At 37.6% G+C, this 17129-nt stretch overlaps 1 protein-coding gene across 4 annotated transcripts in view; it reads right to left on the bottom strand.

Annotated features, from left to right (window-relative positions):
- The window catches only part of Rbbp8 (RB binding protein 8, endonuclease), a 99836-nt gene that overhangs the window by 12048 nt on the left and 70659 nt on the right, over nt 1-17129 (bottom strand). For all 4 annotated transcript variants that reach the window (XM_021214448.1, XM_021214447.1, XM_029547152.1 and 1 more), the window contains 7 exons: nt 14029-14126; nt 12332-12444; nt 10466-11351; nt 10261-10387; nt 7528-7616; nt 5514-5625; nt 1684-1824 (listed from right to left, as the gene is read on the bottom strand). In XM_021214448.1, the coding sequence (XP_021070107.1) occupies nt 1684-1824; nt 5514-5625; nt 7528-7616; nt 10261-10387; nt 10466-11351; nt 12332-12444; nt 14029-14126 (1566 nt within the window). The remainder of the gene's footprint in view (nt 1-1683; nt 1825-5513; nt 5626-7527; nt 7617-10260; nt 10388-10465; nt 11352-12331; nt 12445-14028; nt 14127-17129) is intronic.

The following is a 17129-nucleotide window of genomic DNA, read 5'->3' as shown; positions in this document are numbered from 1 at the left end:
GTCATCTATAGGATAGAACACAGAGACCCCAATGGAGGAGCTAGAGAAANTACCCAAGGAACTGAAGGGGTCTGCAACCCTATAGGTGAAACAACAATATGAACTAATCAGTACCCCCAGAGCTCGTGTCTCTAGCTGCATATATAGTAGAAGGTGGCCTAGTCAGCCATCGTTGGGAAGAGAGGCCCCTTGGTCTTGCAAACTTTATATGACTCATACAGGGGAACACTAGGGCCAAGAAGTAGGAGTGGGTGGGCAGGGGAGCTGGGAGGGTATAGGGGACATTGGGGATAACATTTGAAATGTAAATGAAGAAAATATCTAATAAAATAAGTTAAAAAGAAGAAATAAATGGAATATGGCTCGTACATTTATAGTTTACACTACTGAGGCACAAAGGTATCTAACAATTATCCACAAATGCAGAACAGGGATTCACCAGAAGTCAAACACAGGAATACAGATTTGCACTTATTTTCAGTAATGACTATGAAGGCAATGAGCAAGAAGGCCATGTGAGGGGAATTTTCTGGGAAATAGAAATTCTAGAAACCAAAAAGTGAAAAAAGTTAAGGAGAAGAAATTTTGAGATGGACAGTGTTAAACGTAAAACGAGATATTTGGCAAGATCTTAAACTTGCAAATGTAGTTATCTTCCTAAGAGTTCTACGTGGGTGACGTCCTCTTTACTGCCATGCTGCCCACAGAACACTAGCAAAGAGCTTAGAGCAGCAAATGGGTCTAAACTTTCTGTGAGTCTTTTTCCTACTCCATTACAATTATAAAATTAAACTTTCTCACCCTTACAATATATGTGTATGATGGTTTGCATATGCTTGGCAGAGGGAGTGGCACTGTTGGGAGGTGTGGCTTTGTTGGGGTAGTCTGTCACTGTGGGTGTAGGCTTTAATACCCTTGTCCTAAGCTGCCTGGGAACCAGTATCCTGCTAGCAGTCTTCAGATGAAGATGTAGAACTCTCAGCTCCTCCTGAACTATGCCTGCCTGGATGCTCCCATGTTCCTACCTTGATGATAATGGACTAAACCTCTGAATCTACAAGCCAGCCCCAATTAAATGTTCTGTTCATATCGTAAAACCCTAACTAAGACAATATGTAAATTGTAAACATATATATATATATATATGTGTGTGTGTGTATGTGTACACACATACACACACACACATACACACACAATTTATACCTCTGAACCAAGATTAATTTCTTATTTCTAATAAATATTTCAGTTGTATAAAATGTTTGCATAAAGAGGTATAGGTGTACACACTGAACATTTTTTTAATCCTTCCATTAGTCTGAAATTATTTCAAATAAAAAAATAACTGGGAGAGAAGGCTCAAGTGGTTAAGAACACTGGCTGCTCTTCCAGAGGACCCAGGTTTGATTCCCAGCACCAACATGGTGATTCACAACCTTCTGTAACCCCAGTTTCAGGAGAGCCAATGCTATCTTCTGGTATCCATGGGCACAAGGCACATACATACATGGTATACAGACACACAGGTAAAATATATTTATATATATATTTTAATAACCAAAAAAATTATATAAGAAACATGAAACTTTTGTTAATATTTCTAATCAATCCTCTATTAATTAGTCTGATGATTTAATGAATTGAGTGTAGTAGAAAATATACAATTAAAGAGAAAAAAAGACTTACTGTTTGGTTTCTTTGTGGTGTCAGACAGCTCTTCCTCATCTGGTACGTGGGAGAAGCTGTCTGCCAAACAGGATTCATATTCTTCATGTGTTGTCCGATCAAACATATCTTCCAAGCTATCATTCATTTTTATGTCTCCATCTATATAAAAAAGCATTGGCTTAGCAGCAAGCAGGTACTGGCCTTCTATGCAGTCCAATTCAAAACGTATTAATAACAACCACTGTAAAATAATGTGACAGGACTTTATATGTGGATTATAGACTATATCTTCAAGAATGCTGAAGTGCTTATAGATACACCTGTAAAAGTGGTTCTAATTCTAAGATCATTAGTTTTATGTCACCTTGTCAAGAGAGAATGTTAAATGGATGACAAACCAAACCCACACAAATATACTATAGACTTCAGATCTAGGTGTTTTACTGAATATGGAGTGAGCTGGAGGCATTCATGGACATGCTAAAAAGAGGATTCTAAGAACAGTAGTTGTAAACTGTAAAGTTAAAAGAGGAGAACTCAGTGACTCAAATTGGGTAACATACTACAATATATATAATTAAGTATTTAGAGACCTGTAAGTCAAGATTCTTTCAATGGGGCTTAATTCTCGCAAGAGGGACATGAGGTAAAATAAACTCCTAAGTCCTAGTAGTTACTGTTCATTTACAGATGTTTATGTGGTGACTTCAAGTGTTGTCTGTCCTATCACAAGAAAGCTAGTTTTTGTTATTTCATATAATTGGATCCTTACAGATGCTGATGTCTTTCCTACTCTATCTGCTCATATATAATTCACAAAGATCAAAAGAATTCTTATCAAAGAAACTGTGAGGACTAGAAGATATACTACAATATATGATGAAAAATGATAAATATAAACAAGTGTATAAAAATCAGACATAAACTATAACATTTCACTTATTTTTTCTAATGAAGCAGAAAAAATTTACTCCTTTTTTAAAAAAATCACTCTTTTGATGATTTAAAATAGAAATAAAAAATGTACTTCCTTCTCTTAGTAATAATTTGTAAATCTATTATTCTCTATAGATCCCCCTGTCTTATCAAATTGCATCAGAAAATAATCTAAAAAGGCTCTTGAGATTCACCATTGCATTATATACTAAAAATATTCTACACCAGAGATAAGCAAACATTTTTCTAAAAAAATTAGACAGGGAACATTTTAGGTTCATAAGTCTCTATCACGTAGCCAACTATGGTCTTGAACAGAACAATCACAGGTAATGCATTCAACAAACAAAGCCATGTTCCAATAAAACTTTGTCTACAAACTGGCTACTGGATAGACCTTGTGGACCCCCCTGAAGTGAACTAAATTCCTGAGATACAAGTTATTATGGCTAGAGGATTTCTTTTCCTGAAATAACCAAATTGTACTCTCCTAGGGAAGAACACAACATTAACATAGTTGCAATTGGGCATGGTAATCAAATCTATAAGGTCAAGAGGCTGAGACAGAAAGACTGCAAGTGGGGCTGGAGAGATGGCTCAGTGGCTAAGAGCACTGACTGCTCTTCCAGAGGTCCTGAGTTCAATTCCCAGCAACCTCATGGTGGCTCACAACCATCTGTAATAAGACCCGATGCCCTCTTCTGGTATGTCTGAAGACAGCAAGTATACTCACATATATAGAATAAATCTTTAAGACATAAAAAATAATTTAAAAGAAAACAGAAAGACTGCAAGTGCAAGATCAGACTAAGCTACATAACAAGACCCCTTTCTCAAAATCTAAAAACCAAACCACTCCTAACATTACCAAGGATGGGGAAAATAATTAAATATAAATATTAAAAATTGGCACACTTAGACAATGGAATTTTTCAGCTCTTAAAAAATGAAATTATGAAATGTGTATGTAAATGGATGGAGCTAGAAAAAAAATCATCATTTAGAGCAGTTGTTCTCAACCTTCCTAATGCTGTGACCCTTTAATACAGTTCCTTCTGTTCCTACTTCATTTGCTACTATTATGAATTGTAACATAAATATCTGATCTGTAGGATATCTGATATGTGACCCCAAAGAGGTTGTAACACACAGGTTGAGAACCAATGATCTAGAGTACAGTAATCCAGACCCCCAAAGACAAATATTTTGTTTTCTCTTATGTTAGCTTTTAAGCCTTCAACATGCATTATACAATCCATAGAACCACAGAGGTTAGGTACAAAGTAAGGGACTATTGGGGAAGAGAAGATTTCCCAAGGAAAGGGAAATAGAATATATTGTTATGGAGAGATGGGGTTGGGCAGGGGGAACAACAAATAAGGGGAACTGGAGTGAGAGGATTAAATGGGGGGGGATATAAGAGGGGTGAGGAATGCAAATGAGGAGAACAGTAAGGGCCACTTGAGGGGTCATATGGAAACTTGTTAACTGTAAAAGTTTTAAAAATATATATGAGAGGAATCTAAATGGAGTCACCAAATAATGGGAGAGACACTGCCCAAATAGACATCTTATACCACCAAAAGAAACCTCCAGTGCCAAGAATGGATTATATCCAGTTGAGTTGTTGGACAAAGAGGACCCATGGAAACCCCCAAACATCTCAGGCTATTTGCCAAGGTTATTGATGGCTCCCCACAAACTGATGATAAGTACCTCTGGCTGTAAAGAAAGAAGATGATACTTATGTATCTCAACACACATGGGGATGTCGAGTGGGTTCCTAACTACAGGCTTCACTCCTACCAGCTACTGCTCATGGTAATGGAAGGTAGTCTGCAAGCTACCAGAGGAGCAAGGCAATTATCACCCAGCTACAAACCCTGTGACCTTCAAGATATGCTGCCATAAATAGTGTGGGTGGAACAGTCCCTGCTCTGACTAGATGTAAGGCCCTTCCATCAGATGGAACCCAGGCCCGACACTGCTAGGATAGCCAAGAGTCTGGATAGGCTGTGGGCCTAGGGAAAACCCAAATACTGATGTTGTAAGCAATAAAATGACTCTTAACTTCATTTAGCTATACTGGGCTATGCCTGGGCCTTACTCATCCATCATCACAGAAGCTTCCTCTTGCAGTAAATGGGAATTAACAAAGAGACCTACAATGGACAATGAGCAGTATGGAGAGACTTTGGAATACTCAGTCATAAATGAGTGAGATATAGTCATCAAGTATTTCCCCTCCGTGATGAGAGATCTATGTGGAAGAGGAGGTAGAAAGACTGTAAGAGCCAGAGCCAATGCATGACTCTAAGGAAAGAGTCTCTATCAGACACTCTGGGTCTGGGACCGATGCTCATATGACCTACAGGTGTTGGCAGCAGGTATAGAACCTGCCCACATAGGTTCAAGCCACATGGGGTCCCAGCACTGAAGGGAGGAGGTGCACAAAGGCTTCCACACATAATCAAGAAGCTATTTGCAACTGACAACCACTCGTGGAGGAAAAATTAGCTTTCTCTAATGGAGTCTCACTGGGTATATAAACCACATTTCGGGTAGGGCCCATACCCAGTTGTAGTTAGTCAACATCAAAAGAACCCAATGGTATTTTTGTACATTTTTTTGTCTCATCTAACTTTGTTTGGACAATGTTTGTTTTATTGGTTTATTGCTTGTATATTTTGTTTTTCTGTGGTTTCTTTTTGTTTGTTTGTTTTTCTAGATAGAAAAAGAAGGCATGGAATTGGGTGGCTGAGGAAGTGGGGAGGGAAAACTGCGATTAGAATATAGTATATGAAAAAATGCCCCAAAACCTACTTTAGGAAGTCTCTGCACTTATCAGTATGATATGGTTACACATCTCACTCCACAGTTGATTAAAGTAACCAAAATCAAGACAAGCTTACTTGGACTTTTTTCCTTTTGCTCTTGTTTCTTCATTTTTAAAAGCACGGTTTCACTGACCAATGTACAGTCCATGTCCACTGTTTCTCCTCCTAATCGTGAGTGACTGCTATCCTAAAGAGTTTAAAAATCAAAAAGTTTAGCAATTATTCCTTCTTAGGCATATGTCTGCTTTTAACGACAAAAAGGGTTAAAAACGCCGGGCCTGGTGGCGCAGGCCTTTAATCCCAGCACTTGGGAGGCAGAGGCAGGCGGATTTCTGAGTTCGAGGCTAGCCTGGTCTACCAAGTGAGTTCCAGGACAGCCAGAGCTATACAGAGAAACCCTGTCTCGAAAAACAAAAACAAAAAACAAACAAACAAACAAACAAACAAAAAAAAACAAAAGGGTTAAAAACTCATAAAATTTTACTATTTCACTTTTTTGTTATTTCAAGATAGGGTTTCTCTGTGTAGCCTTGGCTTGTCCTGGAACTCATTCTGTAGACCACGTTGGCCTCAAACTCAAGAGATCTGCCTGCCTGTCTCCTGAGTGCTGGGACTAAAGGTGTGTGTTACCACCTAGCAAAATGTACTATTTTAAAGCCTTAAGCTATATTTACTTTTCTATCTCAGGAACAGAGGTTTAGGTTTTCTTGACAGTAGAACATTTTAGCCTCAATACATAAACAGTTTGTGTCAATCTGAGGAAAAGAAGAACCATGGCCAAGGAAGTGGAGACTTAGTCACCACTCAAGTCCTCTGGCTTTACCGACCTTCTCTAATCTGCCTTGCAGTGAGAAACTTTAATGCTCATGAAAAGTAACTTCAATAATCAAATTTGATTTTTCCAGTTATGTGCAACTTTAATAAAACTGTATAATTTCCTAATTTGCCACAGAGTAGGAGTTTCACCAACTATATGGGCCCTGAACACAGAACAAACACTTTTCTAGTACAATTTAAAATAAAAACAAACAAACAACAACAAACCAAACAACTCCCCCCAAACACAGCTGAGAGTAAAATCCCAGCACTCATGAGGCAGAGGTGAGTTCAAGGCCAGCCTGGTCTACAAAGTGAGTTCCAGTACAGCCAGAGCTACATAGTGAGACCTTATCTCACACGCAGACAAACAGAGAGACACACACATGCTATATTTTTTTAAAAGTTAACTGGGAAAAAAATTATTGTCTTGACAGCACGTTTTCTTCCTCTTTTTAAAAAGCTAATCAAGGTGGCTGGAGGGATAGCTTAGTAGTTGAAAGTACTGGCTGCTTTTGCAGAAGATCCAGGTTCAATTCCTAGCACTCATATGGTCACTCACAACAATTTGTAACTCTAATGTCAGGGGATATGACTCCAGCACCATCAGGCAAAACTTATACATATAAAAAAGTAAATAAATCTAAAATCTAAAAATTTAAAGGTAGTCAAGACATATGATGGTATGGTGGTACACACTTCCAGTTCCAGCACTAGGGCTGAAGCAGGAGAATAGTAAGTTTGAGACCAGTCTGGGTTGTACAATGAGACTGTATCAAAAATAACTGAGGACATAGGATGGATGCTTTTTGATAAAAATAAAATCACTTGGAATATGCAACTAATTTTTTGTTATTTAAAAGGACAATATTAATGCTTTATATCAAAGTCCTTTAAAAATCAGAAAGTATTATTAATCTTTCAAAATCAGCATTGTGCTAGAAGAAAAGGTATTATTTGTTTCCTGAGAGAATACACACAAGTGTTAAGAAGTTACTATCTTGAGCTAACAGGATGACTCAGTGGGTAAATGTACCCGTCAATAAGCCTGACAACCTGGGTTTGATCCCCAGGACTCAAAATGGTAGAAGACGAGGACCCGAGGGTTATGGTCTGACATCTACATGTATGATGTAACATGCACATGGTGTGCACTAATGTGCACATGCAATCACACGCACAATAAGTGAAATGTGTAAAGTATCTCAAGGAGAGCCTGATAATTCTCTAGACTAAGAAATAAATGAGCTTTAGTTCTAGTTTTTATACTTACCTTTGTATCTATTACAGTAACATCCATTTTATACTGAGAAAGGTCTGCTCCTGGGTCTACACTCCACTGGATATTTTCAAAGGACACATCTTGGAAAAAGGAGGGTGGGTAGGGAAAGAAGCACAGATTAAAAACCCATTTTTTGCTTTAAAATGTTAGGGGACCCACAGAATAGAGAATCTTCTGCCAATTACCTGTTTGATGAAGGACATCTAGGATATATAAAGAATTCTCATAGCACATACTAAAAAATTAATATCCCTAGGAGCTGAGGAGATGGCTGAGCAGTTAACTGCTCTTGTAGAGGATTTGGTTTTGTTTCCTAGCATCTATATGGTGGCTCATAACTGTCTATACCTTTAGTTCCAGGGATCTGACACCCACTTCTGACATCTGGCACACACAAAGTGCAAATATGCATACAGCCAAAACAATTATATATGTAATATTTAAAAATTTTTAAAAATAAAATAAGTAAATACTTCAGAGTATGCAAAGAATCTCACCGGATAGTTCAAATAATCATTATGAAATAATCATTATTTCATTATTATCATCACCAATAATCGTTATGAAAAATGTGCTTAATATATGGCTAGCTATCAGAAAAATGCAAAACAAAATGATACTGTTCACATCCACTAAGACAGCTATACTGAACGTGTTTATATGTATTGATCTGGAGAGCCTGATGTCTTCACACAGTTATAGTATTGTTGTGAAATGGCATAGCTGCTTTGGGAATAGATAGTTCCTTAAAAGGTCAAACTTGGAGGTCTGAACTATGTGGTTCAGCAATTTTAGTCCCAGGTCAACTGGGAAAAAAAAAAAAAAAGACAACATCTATTCCCAGAAAACCTGTACACAAATGCTCATAGCAGCGTTACTCATAGATGTTACCTGTTCATAGAGGTAACATGACAGCAAACCTGTATTAACTGGTGAAAACCTGACAGCACATAAGAAAATTTTATTGAGCAATAAATAGGGATGGGATACTGATGTGTACTAAAGTATGGTTGGGAACTGAAAACACAAAGCCAGTGCTAGAGAGAAGGCTCAACAGGCGCAGGTGCTTGCCAGGCAAGCACGACGACCTGAGCTTGAACCTGGGAACCTATGTGAAAGGACAAAGAGAGAACTACATTAAGTTGTCATCTGACCTACATATCACACAAGCAACAATAAAGGTAAAAGAAAACATTATGTAAAGGGAAGGAAGTCAGAAGATTTCATACTAGGTCTATTCATATAAAACTTGTACAATATTTCCATCTATGGAGATAAAATTAGACCCATGCTAAATGGAGTTGTAAAGGAAGAAAAAAACCCTGAAGATGATGAACTTAAGATTGTAGAGACAGACAGCTGTACAAGAAAAAAACCCTGAAGATGATGAACTTAAGATTGTAGAGACAGACAGCTGTACAGCTCTGTAAGTATACCAAAACCACTGGACTCAACACAAGGAGACATGATCTGTATTTCAATAAAGTAATTGTTTAAAAGTTACAATTGTAAAGTTGTTTGGATTTTAATGTATTATAGTAGAAAACACTTGACAACCATGAACTGTAGATTAAGAACATGAAGCAAGATGATGCTAACTGCAAGCAGACTGCAGAGTTTATTGGTAGAGTATGATCTCTAAGGTATAGTGAAGAAAAAAAAGTCAAACACAAAAGCTAAGCAAAAAGTCAGGTACGACAGTGGAAAACAAACAAACAAACAAACAAACAAACCAAACATTTTCACTTTGAAACCTGTATAAGAACAACTAAATAATGTACTTCAGGTGAAAAGGGAAATAAACCAATAATGAAGGAATAACTTAACTTGCTAAAGATTAAAAAAAAAGAAAAGAAGAGAATCCTGCACCTGAAGCACAGTGGTCGTGACTGGTGGAAGAATAAAAGCAGGGATGCACAGCTCAGGGCAAACTGTTTCAACAATATGGTTAGGGCTGGGGAGGCCTTAGAACGTAAAGGCCCTAAACCTAATCGAAAAGTCCAGGCACAGTAGAGACAGAAGACACATGGCTCCTTGGGGCTTGCTGGCAGGCAGCCTAAGAGAGCACAAGGCCACCAAAAAAATAAGATGGGCAGAGACTAGGTAACAACGTCCCAGGCATACACACCTTCATAGGTACCTGTACAGATGTGCACATGCACATAAGGGTGGGGCGTGTGCATGCACATGTAATTACAAGACTTAAGTTAAAAACCTATTAATTTGTATAAGCTTACAGACAAACATTTCAATGCAAAGAAAAGGGATAGGCTATCTAAGCGGTAAAGAACAAGTTCTAAATGATGAATTATTTTTAAACATTATGTACAGTTTAGGATTGCAGATGGAGCTTAGTGGCAGGGCCCTTGCATGGATAAGGCCCTGGGTTCAATCCCTAGTATTGCCTCCCTCTAAAAACAACAAACAAAAACCCCAACTGAATTGTTAAAATACTTTTTAAAAGCTTTTGCAAAGGAAGTAAGAAATAATTACATAAGTAAATCTACAACCATCTAAAAAATATGTATCAAAGAATTTAAAATGATTTTTGAAAAAGCATTAAGAGCAGAAACATCTAAGGTGAGATGAAACCAGTGAGAATAATGCTGTAAACACAGATATATGCAGAAAGAAATAAGATTTCCCCCCCACCACCCGAATTTTTTTGTCTAAAGACTGTAAGCCAATTAAAAAGAGCAGAGATCCTGTTTTCAATGCACACACCTTGGTTGCTTGGCAGGGCCTTTGTTTTAGCCACTCTGCAGGGATTTAACTGAAGAACTGATGCAAGCTCACATCCTCCATGGACTGATCTGCTCTTTACTTTTGTTGGCACAAGAGAACCAGTACCCTAAACAGAAATAACTATTAGCACCTAAATGAAATCACAAACAATTTTAATCGAAATCTCTGAACATTTAACACAAACCTTCACGTCACCAAAAAGATTCTCTGTCTCCAAACTTTCCTGTGACTGTGGAGGTGTTTTGAAGACAGGATTTTCTTCTTTTATCTGTAATGGTGTTTTGTGGTCTGGAGACAATTTAGTAGAGGACTGGAGGACACGTGGCTGTAAACAGTAGGTCTCTGAAGCGTCTTTGGCTGGCATGCAGTCCCCACTCAAGGCTTTACGGCCTGAGGAGGAGCCCTTTGGAATGGGCTTCAAAGCCTGGTAAATAGTCGCTTGCTTAAGTTTGTTTTTAGAAGTTTCATTTCCGTGGTTCTTCTCTTGACGCTGAGTAGCTGCAAACCGATCTGACAGGTCCAGAGGTTTATCCATCACATGGTCTCCATTCATGGAGAATTGATTCTCCATTGGGAAAGGAAGGGTATTTTCCTTATCAAAACAGGTCTGGGGGCAGTTTACTGCATGCTCACTTTCTTCCTCAGTCCTCTTCCTTTTGGATGCTTTGCCTCCCAGTGATTTCAAAGGCACCAAATATTTATCAGTAACAGTAATATTCATGTGATCAGCACTACACTGTTCATCTACAGAGTCACTTATATTTTTACTTGTAAGTATCTGTTTGCTAGAAAATGACTGGCTAATGACCTTTACTTCAGACCCAACACTATGTTGTGTGAAAAGGGCATTATCCTCAGATTTGGATCTAATTTTCTCTGATCTAGAAACAGCAATGTTGCTAAAGGGAGTTGTCTTCAGAAGGGTTTTTTTCCCAATGTCTAAGAGAGAGGGGGAGAAAGTTGTATTCAAACCCAAATGAGTTTTCACGGTAGAGGCAGCTCCAAATACTGGAGATGATACCCGAGTAGTAAATTCTTGGGGAGGTGTCTTTGAAGCAGAGTCTGAAAATCTAAATAAAGAAAGAATATATAAGATTTTGTTTTTAACTGAAAATAGGGTAAAAATTTAAAGACCAGTATATTTAAAAAAAATTCTTGCTACAGAATAGTAAGGCACTATCTACTTATTAGAGGCAGATGTTTAACACAAATGTAAGATGCAGTGGTTTCTTCTTATTTAGCAGAACAGAAGATGAAGGTAGAAATGAAGCCCACTGAGGACTTTTGCTATTATTACATTTTATAAGTCACCCCAAGAAAAAAATTCCTAAACTACAGAACTGAATGCAAGCTCTCTCAATAGAACTTGAACAAGATATTTAACCTTTGGAGTCACATTTTTGTTATCTATTTAAAGAAAAGAGGAACAGGTGAATAAAACTCAACTTGACAAGTTATTAACAGATGTACCTAAAACCAAGCAAGATATGGGGAGGAAGCATGAGAGAAGGGGCAGGAATGAGATGACAAAAGAAATCCTCTAAGCTTCAATCAATTCATATCCTAAGAATGGTTCATCAACATAGGCCCTGCTAGTAAATAGTATGAAATTTGAGAAAAACAAAACAAAAACAAAAAAGGGCTAGACAGGTGGCTCAGTGGTTAAAAGCACCGGCAACTCTTGCAGAGGATTCAGGTTGAGATCCAGTAACTACATGGTGGCTCACAGCCATTTATAACTCCAGTTCAAGGGCTTCTGACCCATTACCTCCTGGGAATACATGGTGCACATACATATGCACAGGCTCACACACAAATATAAAGTGGATCTTTCACACCATTTAGTGTTTGGAGACACAATGTAATGACTGTATTTAATGGGCTAAAGCAAAACGGGGAGCTCTAAATGCTGCTTGATGATGCAGGAAAAGAATACAGACATAGTAACTGCAGCCCTTTGGGGGAGTACAGTATTGCTGATATTCAGCCGTGCAGGGTTTATTGAGTTAAACTAACAAAACAAAACAAAAAAATATATGCTCAAAATTACCTTAAGCTATCTTCGTTACTTCTTGCAGATTCCATAAAAGGGTGTTTTTTGTGATCTTCTTTGAGACAGTGGTAGAGCTCATTTCCAAGAGGGCTCATAGGACCTTGGGGTTCCTTCAATAGTAAAGTATGCTTAAAGTTGATAAATGCTACAATGCAAATAAATCCCAAAAAACATATGAAGTAAAAGGAGCCAGAATGAAGAGCTATATAATCAGACAGAATGGAGTTGTATAATATTGTGGATGTATAAATAGCACTGTATTGTAGACTTTGAAATGACTAGTTTTGTTATTTAAATTTTATCACAATAAAAATATAAAGAGAAGAAAGTACTAGTATTTTATACTTTATATAACTTACTACTGCATAGAAATAGTTCAATGCCAAAATACGTTAAAATGAAGGGTAGAAAACTCAACTTTAGAGGAAATTCTCAAGATTGCATACAAGTCAACTGGGAATCATTAAAACACAGGTTCAATAGATCTGAAATTCTGTGCCTGTAATAAATTCAAGAATGATAAAGACGCTGTTTGCCGTGAATGGACTGTAAGGAAACTTCTTTGATAGCTCCTCCTTTAATTTCGTATCTGAACTTGCTAGATCTATGGCTAGTAAGGAACTAGAGACTATTAAACACACAAAATGTACTGAAAAATGAACTCAAGTTTTAGAAACTCAACACTGAGACAGTTTTCTAAGAAAAAAAGCAAAGACACCTGTTTGTTTTAGTTTTGTTAGTGGTCAAACTCAGGGCTTTACATACATTATGAAAATACTTGGTCACTCAGCCAATTGAAATCCCCAGTCCTTAAGTTGTATCAAAGCAGAACCTAACCTAGCATTTGGGAAGCCTTGGGTTCCAATTCTCAGCACTACAAACAGATGAAAACCCTCTAATTTGGGCTCCAGAACCAGCTTAGTGGCTAAGCAGCACTTGCTCCTCATGTAGAGGGCTGGAGTTTGATTTCAACCCTCTTATTATCAGGCAGCTCACAACTGCTTCTAACTCCAGCTTCAGGGAGGCCTCAGGACTTCTTGTAGCCTTCCCTGGGTATCTGATTAGTACTTATACAAACCAACAGGTAGACATACATACAAATAAAGCAAAAAACTCAAACACCAAGAACTTAAGATTGGGAACTGTAAATGTTTTATGTTATAAGATTAAGGGGAAAGAAGTAAAGAAAGTATTAAAGTAATTAAAACAATTGTACGATCAGTCTTTGACCCAACTTTTAAGGATTATGTTTAGCTGAATTGGTAGGTTCTTAAAATTCAGGCAATTTTTCATATCAAATGAAAATTTAATGGCTGTCAGAAAAAATAAGTTCTGAATTCAATCTAAAGGATGTTTTCTTACAATAAATATGGGGAGAAAACATGAGAGAAGGGGCATGAAAGAGCTGGCAAAATAAATCCTCCAAGCTTCAATCCATTTATAGCCTAAGGCTTTGTTGTTCTGACTGCATTGAAAGGATCATATAACAGTTTTGTTCTAGGTCTTTATCCAATGATGATGGGATAAAATGATTTTTTTTCCTGCTCATTCACATGGAGCGCCCTGCCTCTTTAGCACATTCCACCAGCCTATGCCACCATAACTGGCTCCTACCTAATTGTTTAAGAAAAGATCCAAGTGGACATATGAATTATTAACAACTCATATAATCATCAAACTTAGTGACTACTTACAGATTCTTCTTGATCATTAAGTCCAAGTGTCTCAGCAACAACAGTGTCTAAATTAAAAGATGTCTTATCAATGGGGTAACGGCTTGTTTCACATATTTCTAAAGTAAAAAGAAAAAACACATATAATTTTAGACAGTAGATATAAAAAAATCATATAGAAGAAGAATCAATGCATAAAAATCACAAAATTAGGGGAAAAAAAATCAAGGTCCCATTTTAAAGATGACAGTGGACAAACTTTAAACTGTTCAAAAAGTCTAAAGTGCTTTCTTATAAATATCAATGGGTTAAGATATTTTAGCATCAAATTGTTAAACGTTTTCATTTGTCTAAGTTTTCTACTTTTCCTTAATTTAGTACAAGACTTCAGTTATATGTCTTCTCAAAGATCCTAGTTGCTATTCTAAAACGTAAAAACAGAACTTCTGTTTTCTAAGGGGAAAACAAAACAGAATTTGCAGATAAAAAAGACATAATAAAAGTTTAAATACAGAAGGTCCCTAAATCTGCGTTGGGAAATCAAGACAAACCATACAACTTGATGGCTAACATGATGCTTAAGCTTCACCATTTAAGGGGATTGGGGCGGGAAGTAAGGTTTTAGGTCTCTTTAAGGATTCAGATATATGGGACAAAATGGCTTTTCAGAGAACTGCATGTGATTTAATGCTAGCAACTGAACCGTGGAAGATGAAAGCAGAACATGAGCCCACACTTGTAAATTAGAGGTCAGGGTTATTATGCTGATGAGTTCAGAATTTCTCCTGGGACCAAGGAAAAGGGACAAGAGATTTGAAATACCAAATGTAAATACTTGGGTAAAAAGGGTAATTCTGACTCTGACAGCCTCACAGCCAAGAAGCAAATCTAACAGGCAACGAATGAAACAAAGTTCTAAGCAGTCTTGAAGATGCTGGTGGCTAGAATTAGTACAGAGGGTACAGAGAACACGTGGATCAGTAAACTGGAGGATGTCTGAAATGAGGAGCAAGAGTCTCAGATGACTCAAAGTTCAGTACTGACGTAACCAAAAGATGTGTACACTGTCATCCACTGAGACAAACTAAAGTGTGATGGAAGAGCTCCCACTTCTGACATGCTGAAGAAGAAATCAATGTAGGCAGAGACTCTCAACCGCAGGCAGATTCGTGGTCTGGAATTCAGGAGAAAAGTCCTGAAGAGCTACAGACTTAGGGTTTAGTAGCATATGGGTAGGAACAGAATACTGACTCTAAGGGAGAATTTTACAGAGAGAAAGTAAAATTACTTTACTTAGCAAGCTCTGTTCCAAACAACTTTGAAAACTTTTCTCTATAAGCAGTTCAGAGCACTAAGTGGGAATGTGCACAGCATGTCCTCTCTCTCTAAACTGTCCTTCTCATCCTCTTCCTTTGTGTTCTTCTCTTTCTGTCATAGAAGCATGGTAGGAGCAGACTGCAGAGTAGGCTGGGACAGATGAGTGTTAAACAATGATACCGACAACAAACTTCTTTGTTAACTTTGAAAAGACTGTATAACTAAGCAGCAAAAATTAAGAGGATTTTTTAAAATGGAAGATAATATACATGTACATGCCAATAAGAAAAGTCCGGCAGAGTAGCTAGATATAATAAAATATAAGCAGAAAGGTTAGGGATAGTAGCAAAGCCAGTTGTCTCACGTGTGCAAAGGTCTGGTTCCAAGCTCTAGCATGGGGTGAGAGAGCACAACAAACAAATCCATGTGTATGATTTCTGCTTTCTATGCCTGTAGGTTTTTTTTATGATAGTTTCACATAATCAGTTGTACCTTTCAAGTTTTGAATCATGCTACTAGTTTAATACCTAACGATCTCCATGAAACTAAAGTCTATGGTGGAGTATAGGAGACTGCCGTCTGTTCTGATCCATCAGTGCTGTTCAATACAGTGGCTCCCTCCCTCCTCCTTCCCCCCCCCCCCCCCCGCTGGCCATTATTGTTATTCCTCCTTTCCCACCGGAAGCTCATTTTCTGGCTACTTAGTTCCATTTCCTTTCCTTTTAATAACCTCTAAATCACAACAGAAACAGCTGTAATACTGTCAGTGTGTACATGTATGTCTCTATGTGTATGCGGGTGTGTGTGTGCAGGGGTTTTAGGGGACAAAAATGTCTTTTTATATAAAGTACAAATAACAGAGTACACAAACAGATATACAGTGTTTCTACAGTACTAACTCTCTATGGGGGCAATAACTAGGGTAGAGAATGTATAAAATGGTTTCTGGAAAGAGATAATGAATATCTCTGAAAAAGAAGATAATTAAAAAAAAAAAAATCACTGCTTAACACAATGACAGAAGTGAGCAGGCCTCAGGACCTGAACTTGTCTCTTCTGCCTACACTGACTTGCTTGGTTATCTCACAGTTTAGAGAGCATGTTAACAACCTCCACATGTATCCCAGTACACGAACTTTCTCCTCTAAAGATGAACTCATATACATGCTTCCCCACAAATCTTTAATAATCTTTATCTGAACAGGTTTTGAGTTTCAAGCAATATTTTCAAAGCCAAACTCCTGAATTTTAAGCTTATCTGCGTCTCTTCCATCTGTCAAGAAGCAATTCTATTGTTCCTATTGCCCAAATCACTTCTCCCTTCACCCACTCTGCTCTGCCATAGACTTCCATAGTGCTCCTCATACAAACCAACCGACACTGGACTTTTCCTAGGACGCAGCTCCCGGACACCACCCACTCCTTTAGCTTCTGCTAAAGTGTCACTTTAGTAAGACTTTGTGCTGCCCCTGCCGTCCTGCTTTGTCTTCAGAATACTTGACTCTACCTGACATGAATTTGTTTTCTTTTTCCCATTATCAGACTGAAGGTTCCACAAGGGCAAAAACTTTCTTTGTTCAGTGCCTGGCATAGCAGACCCTTAAATATTTGTTAAATGAAAGAAAAAAAAAACACAAAAAAGTCTTTCTTACTTAAATCATCAATACTTTACATTAGATTAGATATTAACATAAATTAATACTGGGATTAACATTACTTTCTCATATTAAACGTATCTCTAAAATATTGGTTAATTCTGACTATTGGTCATTTTTGTTTACCAATAACCACAATTTTACACTTAT

The sequence above is a fragment of the Mus pahari genome, chromosome 15, assembly GCF_900095145.1.
Source record: "Mus pahari chromosome 15, PAHARI_EIJ_v1.1, whole genome shotgun sequence".
NCBI lineage: Eukaryota > Metazoa > Chordata > Mammalia > Rodentia > Muridae > Mus > Mus pahari.
The sequence above is the reverse complement of the archived record's forward strand: the minus strand, read 5'-3'. Positions and strand labels throughout refer to the sequence as shown.